This window comes from Monodon monoceros, unplaced genomic scaffold, assembly GCF_005190385.1.
Source record: "Monodon monoceros isolate NGI ecotype Baffin Bay Population unplaced genomic scaffold, NGI_Narwhal_1 Super_Scaffold_21, whole genome shotgun sequence".
In the NCBI taxonomy this organism is placed as follows: domain Eukaryota; kingdom Metazoa; phylum Chordata; class Mammalia; order Artiodactyla; family Monodontidae; genus Monodon; species Monodon monoceros.
Genome location: NW_021703778.1, coordinates 73951499 through 73969077, shown reverse-complemented (window position 1 = coordinate 73969077; position 17579 = coordinate 73951499). Strand labels below are relative to the sequence as shown.

The 17579-nt window shown below is 44.8% G+C and overlaps 1 protein-coding gene across 1 annotated transcript in view; it reads right to left on the bottom strand.

Annotated features, from left to right (window-relative positions):
• Positions 1–17579, bottom strand: part of THSD4 (thrombospondin type 1 domain containing 4) — a 558493-nt gene that overhangs the window by 3515 nt on the left and 537399 nt on the right. The window contains exons 11-16 of the mRNA XM_029236987.1: positions 14264–14393; positions 13108–13312; positions 12348–12521; positions 10534–10707; positions 4721–4900; positions 352–496 (exon numbers count right to left, since the gene is read on the bottom strand). Of these exons, the coding sequence (XP_029092820.1) occupies positions 352–496; positions 4721–4900; positions 10534–10707; positions 12348–12521; positions 13108–13312; positions 14264–14393 (1008 nt within the window). The remainder of the gene's footprint in view (positions 1–351; positions 497–4720; positions 4901–10533; positions 10708–12347; positions 12522–13107; positions 13313–14263; positions 14394–17579) is intronic.

The window sequence follows — 17579 nt, the reverse complement described above, 5'->3', positions numbered from 1 at the left end:
GTGTGAGTGTGGGCTGAGAGCTTATATTTTTTCTTCATCTTTAAACATGCAGTTGAAATCTATCTACTTTGGCCATAAGGATGCTGGAACCAAATCTCTGAGTGCATTGCCATTTTAATCAATTCCCATGTAAGTTTATCTGTTGATGGGTGGCTTGGATCGCCATCTGTGTTATCAACAGGCACCTTAAACTATGAAATATATACCCAAAGGATGCTGACCCCCTTCAACTCCATGACTAGGCACAAGGTCACAGAGAGACCTAGATGAATCTGGCATTTTCATACCGGAGAACAGGACGGAGCTTAAGAAAGATGAATATTTTACTCCAAGATAAGACTCCCTACTTACCAACTTCAGGGACACAGTCCTGAGGGTTACAAGATTCTTTCTCTTCTGGTTTCAACTGAGGGTCGCAGAGATTACTTAGGGTCATCTCATCAGAGAGACAGCGCACTTCCCGGACGCGGAAGCCGCCCTGGCAGCTCTTGGAACACTGCCCGGGGAAAGGAAGAAAGTTAGATTTCTTGACAGTCCATTAGCTCAGCACATGGGAGAAGACAGATAATGGAAAATTTCAGACATCTACCAAAGGAGACAGAGTATTAAACTCCCCTGCACCTAGCAACCAGCTTCAACACGCATCCACTCATGGCTAGCCACGTCTCGTCTGTACCCACCCAGGTCCATTATTTTGAAGCAAATCTAGATATCATATCACTTCTTCCATAATATTTCTGTCTGTAGCTCTAAAAAACAAAGACTCTTAAAAAATTACCACGATACCATTATTACACCTAGAAATCAACAATAGTTCCTTACCTTCAAAGATATATTCAGTGTTCCTATTTCCATTTGCCTCGTGAATCTCAATTTTTTTAATAGAGTTTTTTTTGGGGGGGATCGGGTCTGTATATTGCAGCTGGTTGACATGCCTTTTACGGCCCTTAATCCACGGGTTCCCCTCCCCTGTGTTTCTTCCCCCTTGTACTTTATTTGTTGGCGGAACTCAGTCTTTTGTCCTGTAGAGTTTCCCAGAGTCAGGATTTTGCTGACTGCATCCCCATGGTACTGTTTGACATGTTCCTCTGTCTTCCGCATTTCCTGAAAAATGGTGATACTATCCTAACACCTCTTCTTCTTTTATAAGCTGAGAATCTAAAGAATCCTTACCCCTTCCTCACATATATTTACTCTCTGGTTACCCAGTGGTATGGCTTGTTTAGGAGAGACAGGGTAAATTCTTGACTATTTTCTTTTATTTATCAGTTTTCAGAATAATGAGTTGGTTCCCCTAACATCCTCCAAGGGTGGAACCTCTAATTAGTTTTTTTTATCATTACAAACTTATTAGAGATGGATGGATTTAAACATATGTGATGTATTTCATTAAATCCATGGTAGTTATTATTATTGCTTTTTATTTTATTTTAATTTTTTGCGGTACGCGGGCCTCTCACTGTTGTGGTCTCTCCCGTTGTGGAGCACAGGCTCCGGACGCGCAGGCTCAGCGGCCATGGCTCACAGGCCCAGCCGCTCCATGGCATGTGGGATCTTCCCGGACCGGGGCACGAACCCGTGTCCCCTGCATCGGCAGGCGGACTCTCAACCACTGCGCCACCAGGGAAGCCCGGTAGTTATTATTTTTACTGATGCTCACTGATGTCCCATCAATGGCTATCAGGAGCCCAAAAGTTGGTTCTTGAGCCCTTTGGACATGACCTCGTCTTTGAGAATCTCCTTGCTACCTGGTATGAAAAGACATCCCGATCTAATTTACACCTATAACAGTCACAGACCTGGAATCAGCCATTTCTCTAAGAATTCTTGGCTCCTTTTAGTGGGGAGTGGCATTTTGAAACCATATTCTAGCTGATAGGCATGCCGTTTGCTACTGGGTTGGTCATTGTTTCCAGGCTCTTTCAGTGGATAAAACAGGGAAAAAATTTTTTTAAGATAAATTAATTTGTGAGTTCATACTGATATTTCTAAGTCAAATTCAGGACAACAGGATTTTCACTTAAATCTCTTCTACTTTTCGTCTGTATCTTCTTTCTCCTAAGTTGAGAATCCTATTTCTCAAGGATCCTGGGGATAATAGAGCTATACTATCATACTAGCATATTTACTGGTACATATATTATCACAGTACCATAAAGTAGATTATTCATTTACTTTATCACCCATCATACAACCAATCATCTCAGAACACAGGACACCAGCTATCACTAAAAATGTGATTATTGCCAACACTACAAACATTTTTCTGCAGTACTTTTTGTCCTTAGGGATGGACAAATTACTGTGGTTTACAGCCACATGCAAGGGTGCTGATGCCACCAACTGCATACATATTTAGGTTAATTTGTTTCATTGCATTTTCCATTTTTAGAGATTTCTTTTTTAAAAAGAATAATTTTGTTAAAAAATTTTTTTTTTTCTGGCTGCGTTGGATCTTCGTTGTTGTGCGTGGGCTTTCTTTAGTTGTGGCGTGCAGGGGCTACTCTTCATTACGGCGCACGGGCTTCTCATTGCGGTGGCTTCTCTTGCTGCGGAGCACGGGCTCTAGGCGCGTGGGCTTCAGTAGTTGTGGCACGTGGGCTCTAGAGTGCAGGCTCAGTAGTTATAGCGCACGGGCTTAGCTGCTCTGCGGCATGTGGCATCCTCCTGGACCAGGGCTCGAACCTGTGTCCCCTGCGTTGGCAGGAGGATTCTTAAACACTGCACCACCAGGGAAATCCCTGTTTTATAATTGTATAAAATATTTACTTAGTTCCAAACTCAAATTTATAAAACAAGGTAAATTTAAAAATGTCTTGCTTCCATCATCTTTGCTACTATAGTAACTATATATTTCATGTTAGTTTCAGTTCACTTATTTATTTTTAAATTTACATGCAGAAAAATTCATTTTTTGTGGTGCACAGTTCTGAGTTTTGACAAATTCAGAGAGTCATGTATCTCCCACTGCAAACAAGACAGAACTTTCATCACACACAACGAATCCTCTTGTGTTGTCCCTTTGTAGTGAGATTCACCCTGCTCCATCCTCTGGCAATCACTGATCTGGTCTCTGTGCCTATAGTTTTTCCTTTTACAGAATATTATGTAAATGTAATCATACAACATACAGTTTTGGGGGGGCTCTTTCTTTCATTTAGCAAAGTGCATCTGAAGTTCCTCCAAGTCGTGGGAGGTAGCAGTTCATTTGTTCTTGCTGCTGAGTGGTACCCCATTGTTTGGACGCACTGCATTTTGTTTATCCACTGACCTGCTGAGGGACGTCTGGGTTGTTCCCAGGCAAGGCAGGTGTCTTTGGAGTTGGTGGCCTTTGACGTGGCCTGGTGAGTTTGGCCCTTTCTAGACTCTCTAAGCGGAATGGCAGAAGAAAATAGTGATCTGTTCCTGCTTTCTCAAGGGCCTTGGTCAATATCAAAATAATAAAATGGTATTTCCCAGAAGTTGGCAAAACATCTTTGAAACTCAACACCTCCTTTATTCCCATTTTCATCCAAGGTGTGGTTCACCACATACCCAAATGGCTGTCATACACTGTCTGAAAACAGAATTCTCAGCTTTTATCCACATATTTTATAAGAAAATCCCTTTGATCACCTTTGAATGATTTTGAGGAAGGCTCTGGACTCTACTCTGGAGTCACCTACAGCCACTGCTTGACAATCTTCCCTGACAAAAAGCAGAACGAACACTGGTCCCCTTGTGTCCAAGTCATATGAAATGGTCACTGGGAACGATGACCTCAGGAATTTTTCTGTTTTAGGAAGTTTCTTAACAATAAACTCTTTCACTTGAAAAAAAAAAGAATTTTATCACTGTTTCCATCCTTTTCCATTTCATTCCTTACTAGCCTAGTTCTCTATTCACTCTGTCTCTCTGTAGCTCTGTCTTGCTTCATTTACCCTCCTTCCGTACAAAAAGGATTTGAGATGGCTTAAGAAATACATAAGAGGGCCACAAGATAAAAAATAAGTGAGGAAACTGGGGTAAAAAGAAGATAAAAGCAGGAAAGAGAAAGAGAAGCCAGAGAACATTAGCACCTATAAGTCACTTTGTATATTCTGATAAACTCTCTCTCAGAGATGGGCCACAGTTTTGGCTCTGAGTTTCCTAGTAGCCAATTCAAAGAGAAAAACAGGATCAGTCCCATAATCCATATTGTCTATAGGATTTAAAAAAAAGTGTACAACACACACACACACACACAGAGGTATGGAGGCCTGACAGAAATTCCTCCAGTGGGATTTATAACAAGATCACTTCATGATGTTGTATTCTCAACAGCATCCCTGAATCCTTTCAGCCATCAAACCTCTGCAGCAGTATTTCTCAAAATGTTGGTTACACCTGTAGCCAACTCACCTAAGGAGCAAATTCCTTGGCCACGTTGGACCCAGAATCGGCCATTTCAAACAGATCCCCTCTGATTCTTATGCCCACAAAAATTTGAGAGTCACTATTTTATGGCCTCTATAGCTTAGAAATCAAAATTGTCCCAGTCTCAGGCTCCCCACTCCCCGCCAAGCAGGCTGAGTCCAGGGCACCCTGGCTGTGACCAAGTAGAGCTGATTGCTGCAGGGAATCTACTCAAGGGCTGAGCCCAGTGCCTGGTACCCAGTAGGTGGCTCAACAGTGGGGGGGGGGGAGGGGGGAAGCATAATGATGTACTAACACAACCTCTACCAAAAGCACCGGGACTTACCATGCTCCATTCTGTGTTAAACCATTTGGCTCCACAGGGCTTGAGGTGGCAGGATTGCTGGCTGGGGGGTCTCTCCAGGAAGGAACATTCATAGGGGTCCAGCACTTCAAAGGTGTCAGCGTTCTTCCTAACACAAATCACCTCCCTCTGTTGGGTCCCGCTCCCACACTCGATGGAACACTGGAGAAAGAAGCAGAGAAAGATGGGTGCCACATGACGGAAAGGGGACGAGAACTGCCATCCATTGAGCGATGTTTACCAGAGCTTACCATCATTGATTCAGTGAGGAAGAGCCCGAGGGTGCCCGGAAAACACTTCTGGAGGAAAAGTTGCACACAGATTCCAGTTTTCCTAACACTTCTGTGTCTGGAATGGAGAGTGGGTGCCCTGAGTTCTCACAGCTTGAGGATGCTGGCTGCTGGGATCCTGGCACCCTCGGTGAAATGTGAGTGAGATAGTGTCCCGTAGGCTTTCCCACAGAACACACCAGCCAGTCAATTTGGTTTTGTCTGGTAGACTCCTGACATTTCTCACTGTAAGACAATGAACTAACATTCTAGTTTATCTGCTGGTCTTTTAGGGGAGGGAACTGGGAATGAATTCATTTCCCAGAGTCTGCATGCCTCTGGATGAACGGCTACATTAAAATTCTTTGGGACACACGAAGCTGAGAAGACCACAGACTTGGGACAATGTCCCCTGGTCAGCCCTCCGCTCCCAACAGGGCAGCCAGCAGGAAGCCTTTGTCCGCGGAGTCCAATCCCTTGGCTTCTTACTTGGAGCTGAAGCTCGCTGCGGTTGCGGCCACGAAGAAGCCAGTCAGATAATCACACGTCTTGGTTCATTGTGTTAGGTTATGGAAATACAATGCATGTAACCGCCTATAAGTTATTCCATTTAGTATCTATTACTTTGTAAAATGTTTTTTATTTATGTTTGGTATACTCTTAATACCTTTTGGTTAGAAAATTTTACAAGCTGTGATCTATATACTTTTAAGGACTTTAAAGAAGCTATTGCCTTTATGAATAGCCTGTAAACATGTCTACAGCTGAAACTCAATATTATCCTTGCTGCTGTATGCAGGCACATGGTGAAATAAAAACAGAGTGGAAAAACCCACGTCACTACCCAGCAAAAGTACCCCAAACCCAAGGCAACAGACTATGGATTATTCACACAGGGCATAATAAACATCTCCATCAGCAATTTCCACTTTGTGCCTCTTTTCTGCCATCTTCACAGACATCCAGAAAACTACAAGGCTTCTTAGTTTTGGGACTGTCTGCTCAGATGTTAGAGAGTAAATGTGATCCAGACACAGGGGCAGACAAGAAGGCTGCTCTTAATAGCTAAAGACTGTGAAAGAACCATCCCCCCATCCCCCGCAAGAACTAAGACAATCTAAGGGTGAAGTAAACCCAGAATTGACAGGGAAGAAAGAAAGCATCTGTGCATGAATAATAGACCTGGTGGAATATCTTATGAATAAGAGTTGGGCTACTTTGTCTCCAGAGTAGAAAAAGACTCCCTAAGCCTGACAGGTCTCATTCTCTTGGGCTGGCTTCTCCACCAGCCTCAACGGGACCACTGCTGGCACCTGTGCTCACAACTTCCCAGGGAGTCTCTTCCCCTAAGTCCACATGAAAAGTCCCAGGAAAGGACTCCATTTGGCTCGGTTTGGGCCACATGTCCATCCTGGACTAATCACTGTGACCGGGCCAGTGGGGTGTTCAAGAGGCCAACTCTCATTCAAACCACGTGTCTGGAAGGAACATTTATTTTTATATCCTGAAGTCAGTTAATGTTTAAGACTTTCTTTCAACAAATAAGCATGCTCTATTTCATTTTCTTTGGGGATAATATCAAATTCCCAGGGCAGGGAGGTGCCAGCAGGCTCTGATAGTCTTATAAATTCAGAACGAAAACCTTGTCCACAATCAATCATGTCCTGACCCTTTGGATGACAGGCAATAAATTCCATGTTTCTAATCTTAGCAGAGATAAATGCTGCCTTCACCAGGATTCATGCGACTCTCAGTTCTCTGAGTAGGTCTGGAGTCAATAGGACGCCCACAGATCAAAAAGACCTGAATCGGGCTTCCCTGGTGGCGCAGTGGTTGAGAGTCTGCCTGCCGATGCAGGGGCACGGGTTCGTGCCCCGGTCCGGGAGGATCCCACATGCCGCGGAGCGGCTGGGCCCGTGGGCCATGTCCGCTGGGCCTGCGCGTCCGGAGCCTGTGCTCCGCAACGGGAGAGGCCACAACAGTGAGAGGCCCGCGTACCGCAAAAAAAAAAAAAAAAAAGACCTGAATTCTGCTCCCCTTTCTTCTTCCTCAGACATTGGTGGACGTGTGAGTCGAACTGCACTGTTTATCTTCTCTGTGTGAAGGCTGTTATGATCCAGTATCACGATTTCACACAGGACTCTTCCCATTGCCTCAGTTTCCATGAATACTTGGTGTAATTAGTGTCCCATACACAGTCTACTTCTGAATTATCTTTGGGGTGTAGATCCTAGGTGTTTTGCTACCAACAATGAGATAGAAACATTGGCAGAAAAAGTAATAAACATGGAGAAAGGGAACTATATTTATTAAGTACTCCCCACGTCCTAAGCAATGACCCTTTTATTTTTTTTATTTTTTATTTTTATTATTATTATTATTTTTTGTGGTTCGCGGGCCTCTCACTGTTGTGGCCTCTCCCATTGCAGAGCACAGGCTCCGGACGCGCAGGCTCAGCGGCCATGGCTCACGGGCCCAGCCGCTCCGTGGCATGTGGGATCTTCCCGGACTGGGACACGAACCCGTGTCCCCTGCATTGGCAGGCGGACTCTCAACCACCGCGCCACCAGGGAAGTCCAGCAATGACCCTTTTATATACAGTGTCTAATGAAAACCCAATAGCAACTCTAAAAAGTTGATATCATTATCATCATATTTGGATGAGGAAACAGGCTCAGAGAGGTTAAATTACCTGCCCCAACTCAGAGAACTAAGGCGATGCAGAACTGGGATCTGTTATCAAGTATGTCTAACTCTGATATCGACTTGGGTAGCATTGGAAGTACTTGAATTCTTTCTTTTCTGAATTTTTAAATATTTTACACTTTGTATTATAAAAATATTAAGGAAATTTGAGAAGAAAACACTTGCCCATGTTGTTTATATAAAAAACTATACTTTGAAGCGGTTGAGATAGGGTTCATATACTTTCATATTCTGTTTTTCACTTGCCTTTATATTATATGTATTTTCCACATCTTCCTAATTATCATTGTTCTTGTTACGTACCTTAATGAGTTACGATATACCATAATATCCCTAACCATCATGCTATCATGAACATCTCTGCTGAAAAAACTTTTTTTTTCTCCTGCTAATTATTTCCTTAAAATGAATCCCCAGGAGTGGGGTGACTGGGTGAAGGCAAATGAACATTTTTATGGTTCTTGACTTTTATTGCCAAACTGCTTTCCAAAGGGGTTGTGTTGATTTACAAGGACAAGGCAGTCCATTTCTTTTCAGGGTCTGTTTTTAAAGCTACTTAAAAGAAATAAAATTCTATATGGAGCCAGAGGTCCAGATAATGTGTAAATCATGGTCATCAGCCAGAAAGTCTTTGGAGAACCAGCCAGCCCCGGGAGCCAAATACTAAACGGCCTAAGAACTCAAAATACCGATAGTAATCATAACGGGGCAAAGAGGGAATGATTTTAGGGGGTTCATGTTCAATTTTGGAACCCTAAGGAAAAATTAATATCAATTAAGTTACTTTATTGAGGCATTTGGTATTATTGGTTCTTCATAATGAACAAACTTAACTTTTTCTGTTTCTGCTTCGTTCCCCCAGCTTTGTTGAGATATAATTGACAAATAAAATTGTAATATATTGAAAGTATGCACGTGATGATATGGTATACATGTGCATTGCGAAAGGATTCTTGCAGTCAAGTTAACACATCCATCACTTAGCATATTTACCTTTTTTGTGTGTATACGTGACAACACTTAAGTTCTACTCGCTTAGTAAATTTCAGTATACAATACAGTATTATCTACTATAGTCACCATGTTATACATTAGATCCCCAGAACTTATTCATCTTATAACTGAAAGTTTGAACCCTTTACCAACCTCTTCTTATATCCCCCACCCCCAGCCCCTGGCAACCATCATTCAACTCTGTTTTCCTGAGTTTGACTTTTTTTTCAGATCTCACATATAGTGATACCATGCAGTATTTGCCTTTCTGTGTCTGGTTTATTTCACTTAGCATAATGCCCCCCAAGTCCATCCATGTTGTTGCTAATGGCAGGATTTCCTCCCTTTTTAAAGGCTGAATAATATTCCATGATAAACAAATACCACATTTTCTTTATCCATTCATCTGTCGACAGACACTTAGATTATTTCCATACCTTGGCTATTGTGAACAATACTACGAACATGGCGGGGGGCTGGGCAGTGCAGATATCTCTCCCAGATAATGATTTTCTTTCCTTTGTATATATACCCAGAAGTGGGACTGCTGGATCATATCTATTTCTGCTTTTGACACTCAAATACAGACAAAACTGCCTTTATTAACAATAATAGCACTAGAAGCTACAATTTATTGTGTGTTTATTGTATGTCAGGCACTGCACTACATACTTTGTACACATTACTTCATTTCTTCTAAAAATAACCTCATAATGTGCTTCATTATTGGCATTTTGTAGACAAGGAAACCATGCTGGACCATAAGCTTCCTGAGGGCAGGGATATTGGTTTTGCTCAATGATGTATCCTAAGGGCTTAGAGAGAAGAGCACATAGTAGGTGCTCAATAACTACCGGGGTTTTTTTTTTTTTTTGAGATATCACCAATATCTGTTAAAATGGCAAAAAAGAAACAAAAACAAAAACAACTCAGATAACACCATGATCTGATGATACAGAGGAACTAGAACTTTTAGACATTACTCACAGGAATACAAAAGGGTACAGCCACTCTGGAAGAGCTTGGAGCTCTGTATTAAATTAAAAAACCATTTACTACACAACTCAGCAATTCCACTCCTAGGCATTGACCCAGGTGAAATGAAAACTTATGCATCCATAAAAAACTGTACATGAAAGTTAAAATGGCTTTATTCAAAAACACCAGACACTGAAGTGTCCCTCAACTTGGGAATCAACAAGTGTAGTATGCCCATACAATGGAGCACTACTCAGCCACAAACAGAATGAACTATTCATATATGGAACAATATGAATAAATCTCAAATGCACGTGTATTACACATAAGCAAAAGGAAGCTGACTCAAAAGGCTACATACTGTTATATAGAGTAATACGAAATTTTGGAAAATGCAAAATTATGAGGACAGAAACAGATGAGTGGATGCCAGGTGCCAGGTTTGAAGGAAAAAGTTGACCACAAAGGCACGGAGAATTTTGGTGGGCAATGGAACTGTTCTATATCTTGATCGTGGTGGTAGTAACACGGCAGTAATGTTTGTCAATAATGATAGAACTATATACTAGTTATGGGTTGAACTGTGTCCCCCAAGAGTTCATATGTTTAAATCCTAACCTCCGTACCTCAGCATCTGATCTTATTTGGAGAGAGGGTCTTCACAAATTAATCAAGAATAACTACTGTTGACCGAATGAGGCTCCAAAAGCATAAGTAGCTTCTCCAGGGTCATGGGTAGCACAGCTGGGGTTCAAACCCACCCGGCACCCCCGGGATACACCGAGCCCTATTCCCTGACCCAGAAACAGGTCAGGGGACAGACAGACACACCCGGTTCCGGCCACTCACCTGACTCCAGCTTCCCGCAAACCACTCCACCTCGCCCGTGCAGGGCCCGTTGTCACACGGGGTGGCCTCCACTGGCCGGTTGTTCCCGCAGCCCTCCAGCGGCAGGCTGCTGACGTGGTTGGTCATGCACACCACCGAGCGTGTCCGCACTCCAGCCCCACACTCTGCCGAGCACTGCGAGACAGCAAGGGGCGCCTTAGAGGGGAGGCCTCCCCGCAGGCTCTGAAGCCACTCTCAAAGGATGCGAACGACACCGCGTTTCCCTACCACCTCTTTCCCCTGGAAACCTCTGACCACTTCTCAGGCACGCTTTCCTCCATTATGGGATATCAGTATGGCACCCTGTCCTAGATTTGCAGGGACAGTCTTCTTTCCAAACAGCCTGTCCCACGGCTGTGATGAACACACTTACACTTGTCAGACTACTGTTTTGGCTTTCGATTTCGAAAATCTATTCAGCAGCAGAATAGTGAGAGCGCGAAAACTCGGGCACACCATCTGCCCGCTAGTAGCTGAGTCTGGACTGGTCTGGGAAAGGACGGCTGAAGTCTGTCACAAGACATTGCTGCCTGATACTAAGGCAGATGGCTCCAGTCCCCGAGGGCCACAGCTATGGGAGTATTGGGAGGTGGCCTGATATAAAGGGAGAGCTGGGCCTGGGAGCTGGACACATCAGTGTTAATATCCCTGCTATCTGTGTGGCCCATGCTCACCTGGACGGCTGGTACAGGGACACATTCCCGGCAGGATGACTCAGAGTCTGCACTGTAACAAGGTTTCCAGGGATTTGTAGGCACATTACAGTTTGGAAGCACCCTGAGGGATTCTGCTAAGGGAAATGGTGCAGACCTGGCCTAATTGGGAGGGAGGCACTAAGGACAGAGGCAGCCACTAATGTCTCCATCCCAGTTAAACCTCCAAGGTCTTCTGAAGAATCCAGAAACCCAGAAACTGTTCATCTGATCCGCAGTCCAGCTGCGCTGGTCAGAATATGCCTACTGCCAGCCAATCAACATCTTCCACAAGAAAAGGCGGGCAAAACTCCTTATCTCCTTCCCCGCCCGCTCCTTCACCCCAGCGTACATCCTCGAATTTTGCTTAGTATTTTTCCCTAACATTTTTTTAAAATTATGGTAAAATACGCATAACATAAAATTTACCATATTAATCATTCTTAAGAGTACAAGTCAGTGGCATTAAGTACATTCACATTGTTGTGTGACCATCACCACCATCCATCTCCAGAATCCCTCTCTCTTCTGATATAACTCTTACTTTTGTCTTTGATAGATGAATTCAATTTCTTAATGGCTTCCCTTGTACACAGGTAACTGGTGGGCTAATGATGAACTATATACGCCTTGGAGTTCATCCTTGACACCTGACACCAGGGACCCTAGGCGGCTGCGCTACTGGGGAGGGGAATGGTTTTGAGTCTGTAAGAAGCAGGGAAGGGGGCCTGTCATTTGCTGAGTGCCTGTTCTATGCCAGGCACGTCCAAGATGTAGGAAAGGTGTGATGTAATCCCTCACTTTATTTAGAATTTCATTATTTAATATTCGTGTGACATGCTAAGGAGAATTAAATGAATTCTTTCATACCCACGTCTGGATCTTGGAGGCCCTCAGTCTTCACAGAAGGATAGAAAGCCTACAGTAGTTCACCTCTGGGTTTTTCCCCAAAGTCAGAAATCACCTTTGGGATTCCAAGCTAGCGATTTGTCTCTGTGTGGTTTGGGGCACGTCGTGATGCACGGCTCCTGCCCATCAGACCAGCAGCCTTGGTCCCACCCGCCCGCCACCTGGCACGCTCACCCTCTCGCTCCACTCCGTCAGGAACCAGCTCTTGGCGCAGGGTCCCATATCGCAGTTCTCAATGTCGTTGGGCCGGAGTTTCATGTTGCATTCCTCGTCATCGACCACGTCCCCGATGTTACTCACACACTTCACATCGCGGGTCCTCTGCCCCACTCCGCAGGGCACCGAGCACTAAAACACAGCAAGCGCACATCAGCGCACCGGGCAGTGCCAGCTCTGAGGGCCCCTCCGGTCAGGGTGCCCTCGTCCTCGTTACCCGCCACCTGAGCAGAGGACAGGGTGGGGCGAGACCCCTGGGTTGCGGGGTCCCCTGTCGAGCAATGCTACCTGGGAAGGATCCCAGCCTGAAAACATCACACGCCTTCTCTCTAAGATCTGCTTGGATGTCTCGCCTACTTTGATCCTCTGGGCCTCAGTTTTGCCATCTATAAAATGGGAGAGCACGACTGGAAGGAGGAGTTGGCTCTAGCAGCCTTTGCCAGCCTTCACTCCACCGTGACACAGGAGAGAGAGGACACGTGTGTGCACACGGCTCCCATGGGCTCACCCTGAAAGTTGGCCCTTAAGTCTATCAGGATGATAGGATGGCCCTATCGGCACATCTTATGGTTTGCAGAATAGTCCTTCCAGAACCCCACAGGACAGGTCCTCCTGGAGAATCCAGGGTTCTCCCACGTCAGGTCTTGGAGGGGGGATGCAGGAGGGTGGCGGTAGGTCTTGGAGGGGGAGCTCCAGAGCAGGCTGGCCTGCTGCGTACCGAGGTCCAGTCCGTCCGGATCTGCCACTCGCTGCAGATCTTGAGCTGGCAGGTGCTGGTGGTCTCAGGCTTCTCCAGGTGCTGACAGCGGTAGGGCTGCACCGTCAGGCTGCGGTTGGCATACACCTGGCGACACAGAACCTGGCGGTGCTGCATGCCCAGGCCACAGGTTTTGCTGCACTCAGACCACTCCCCGATGTCCCAGCTAGCTCAGGAACGAGAGATCGAGAGGGACCAGTCACTTCAGTCAACAGGAAGAGAGCATCTTACACAGAAGTTGGCCAAGCCAACTTACAAAGAAGCATCAGAATTGTTACGGGTGATCCCCAGCCCAGAGCAGTGCCTGGCAGTCTGCCTAAGGCCGTCTGACTCCATAAAGAATGTGGCTCTGTTCCATATTCTCTTTACCAGTGATTAGGGCCCAGATTCCGTAAAATTATAGAAAACCAAGAAGGTACAAAAGATTTTTATCTAGTCAGAAAAATACCTCCAAAGATGAGTTTTATTACCCTGTAGAACATTAACCCATTTTGGAACTTAGAAATCTTCTTCCAACCTTTGTTATTTTTCATGAACTATTTACACATCAGTTTCACATATTCTCCTCTGTTACCCTGCTTTGTCATTTCCTTAAATAAGACATCGGCACGTGGGCCCTATGTCTTCGGATGAGAATTATGTTCTCATTAGTTTGGGAATTATGTTTTGACCCCTTTTAGGGCTTTCCCTCCTTGTTCTTCTAAAAGTGTCCTATTTATTATTCAATAACTAAACCAAGACCTCTCCTGAGACACTCCCCAAGCAGATGTATTTGTGACTTACATTAGTCTCTCTCTGTACACAGCTCGCCTGAGCACTGACTGCGCTGGATTATAACTCTTTGCTTCCCTCTTTGTTTTCCTTGCCGGCTAAAACCTAATTTCTCCAGTTCACCAAAGGCTTCCTGGGTGTGTGCTGAGCAGTTAAAGGCTGTGAGCTCCTGTGTGAATCCTGAAAGCCAGGTGCACTTGCTAAACAGATGGCATTTTATGCATAGACTAAGTCTCCCGTTTCTAAATCAGATGTAGGCTGATTTAAAAATTAGATTACATCTACTACTAGGGTCCTATGCACAAGCAACTAGAAGTGAGCTGAAAACAGGCAGAGGCCCTCTTACAAGGCTGGGCAAGGGAAGATGTTGCAGGGTTCCTCCTCCGGGGTCGGCTTCATGCTCGAGTCACAGTAGCTCTCAGGAACCTCTTCGTGAGTGTTTCTGTTCACACAGCGAAAAATAGGGTACTGCGATCCTGCAGGGACAAGGAGAACACACTCTAATGCTGGGCTATGAATGCAGATGGCGCAGAGGTCCGGATGCTGATGAAGAAAAGCCTCAGAAACAGAACGATTCACACACACACACTCCTCCATTCCTGAGTTTACACGCAGCTCCTGCACAAGGGCTTTCCTAGGCACTGTCCGGGGCAAAGAAGAGCAGGAATAGTTCCTGCCCTCAAAGGCCTTATAAGCTATTTGTGGACATGGTTTGAACATGTTCAGAGGCAGATAAAAACAATTCCCCTAACAGTTCAAGACAACAAGAAAGATCGATAGGCAGGGGAATGATTATAAAATGAACACAAGTAATAACTTCTTGAAGGTTTTCCGCAGACATGAAAGAGAGAGGGTTTTGCAGAGAGAGGGTTGGTTTTGGATAGCTGTGCACACGTGTGTCTTGGAGGGGGGCTCTGTCCAGGCCGCGGAACTGGAACAAAAGTGCATGGCAAACTGGCCTGCAAGAGCCAGGTATGTTGAAGCAACAGTCAGGTTGGGGCAGACAAGTAAGAAAATTCAAGAGAGGCTAGAAAAGCAGCTGGCTTCGCCTTTGTAAATCATTTTACACATTCCCCCAGTAAAGGACTGATCCAGTGGAATTTTGGTTATTTGAGTATATGTCTGCCTCCTATGAGATGGTGAGTTTCTAGGGGACAGGACTGGTGCTTGCTCAACCCTGTAACCCCAGTACAGCAGGGGAGTAAGTGCTCCATAAAAGTTTGTTGAGTGACTATTTATCAGAGGTCTAACATTTGTTTTTGTTACTTTGCTAAAAAAAAAATACTGACTGCCTAAGTTTTTTTGTATGTTTTAAATGCACAGCCTCATGTTTCATACTTAATAAGGCATAATCTATTTTGGAGAAAAAGTCAAAGTTTGTTCAGTGAAATTTCTAGCTCTCAACTGGAAAAAACAAAACCAAAACTGATTCAATTAGGCCTGCCTCTCTCTCTCTCTGCTACCCCCTGGTGGCAGCACTGAAGTATTACTACTGAGTGTTTACAAAGAACAGTAACTGGGGGAAGGCGCAACCCGAGCGTCTGGAGAGTAAGATGCTTTTTCATAAATGACTGTGCACCCACTCCACCCACCCCCGGCCCCAGTCTAGGCCAGTAGCTGGGTCCTGCTGGGCAGAACACTGGCATTTAGCCTACAGCTTTGTCTCACCTCTGTTGCTAATTGGCCAGGCATTCAGAGTTTCTCAACTTCAACTTGCTATAATTTTAATTGTAACTAGAGGGATAACTTTGAATGTGTCTCTAAATATTTCAGCAGCCACGAAGTGTTCCAATGCTTCTTTAAGCTGATTTTGTGGGACACACCGAGCCAGAAGGTAGTTCTTGTAAAAAACATGACAGTTTGTAAGACAGTTTTGAATCAGAAACAATCGTTTGTTTAAACTACTATGGGCATAAACATTTACAATGCAGCTATAACTTGAGACCATTATTTTAAAATAATGTTTCAATTAAGCATAATTATTAGCTGAGTAAAAAGCAGTACTATGCATAGCACAGGGAGATCAGCTCGGTGCTTTGTGACCACCTAGAGGGGTGGGATAGGGAGGGTGGGAGGGAGACGCAAGAGGGAGGAGGTACGGGGATGTATGTATATGTATAGCTGAGTCACTTTCTTATACAGCAGAAACTAACACACCATTGTAAAGCAATTATACTCCAATAAAGATGTTAAAAAAAAAGCAGTACTGGCTATAAAATTAATAGGAAGCAAAAACCTTTGTGGAATTAAATTTTGTCCGGTAACATATCTGCTTCCATTAAGAAGAGATTTTTAATGAAATTCAACAAACATTAAGGACATTGTGCTGAGTTACAAAGATGAATAATATTCAGTTCACAGCTTGCAGGATACTCATTGGGATGCAGCTAATAAGGGCTTCAGTAAAAATTTTATTATTCAACCCATCCCTTTCCCATCAGACCATGTGGGTTTAACTTTTCTACTTACACGTTTGTGGATTGGAAGGCAAAAGTAACTACCCCAACTGCTTGGCACTAATGAGGGGGGAATTGAGTATCTTTAGCTGAAAAGATACAAGTTACCCTAGGAATGCTCTGTGCCTTGGAAAGATGGGTCCTGTTTGGGGCTGTGTGCACTTTGGCCACTGCCTGCCTTCCCCCGGTCCAGTTCCAGCGTTTAGCCAAGGACACAAACTCAGAGGTACTCTTTCTGTCTCCGATGGTGGGAAAACACTAGATCTATAGTTCTTGACTCCAATGACCAAAAAGGTTTCTTTCTCTGGGTCAGTTTATATTTCTGCAGAAAGGGAGACTATCACTCAGAATGGTACCTGGCCACTTCTTCACTGTCCAAGCATGCCACACAATTAGCCCTCTAAGTGCTAGCCAGCAAGAATGGGGTGGGGAGGTCAGGTGCTGGCTGGGCTTCAGGTAGCAGGAACAATCTGGGATCAGTTTGGTTGGGCTGTACGTTCAATGTGTTGATCTAAACAGAAGTATGTTACGTTGGAGGGGGGACTGTACCACAGGTAATCAGTGGACATTAAATGAGGTAAGTCAGTGAATTCAGGGGACCGTGTAGAGGTCAGTGAGGCATTGTGGAGAGATGGACAAAATAAGAAGAAAGAAAAAATTAAATAACTCTAGTCTTGGAACGTAAGGGATCAACTGGGCCAAGCCAGGAGTTTGACCAGATAAACAGAGGTCCGGGCAGTGACTGGACAGAGTATGGGCCTCTCTTATACACCAGTGACAGGGCTCCCCCCCGTGATCATGCTATCATGATGCTGGAATTTTAATCTGAGAGGCACAGAAATGTGTGGTCTGGTGAGTGTTGCCAGGAAGGACTGGAGGAGAGTTTGGGAGAGGGTTTGTGTGGGGAAAATGATGAGATCACGAGGCAAGTGGACTTGGGTTGTGCAGAAAAGAGATGGACAGCCCTGGCCGACTCAGAATTTCTTGGTCACGGCATACTTGTCACTACCACTGACAACCATGAGATGAGCTAAATGTTTTGTGCATCCACACTGCCTCCCTGCCCTGACATCTCTGAGGCCATTGCTGGCTGGGAGCAAACCTTAGAGGGAGCAAAGGGGTCCCTCCACCATGCCTGGTACAGAACAGACACAGACTGTTGAATGACCACCTGGATGAGTCCAGTGAACACAAGGCTGGGTGAGC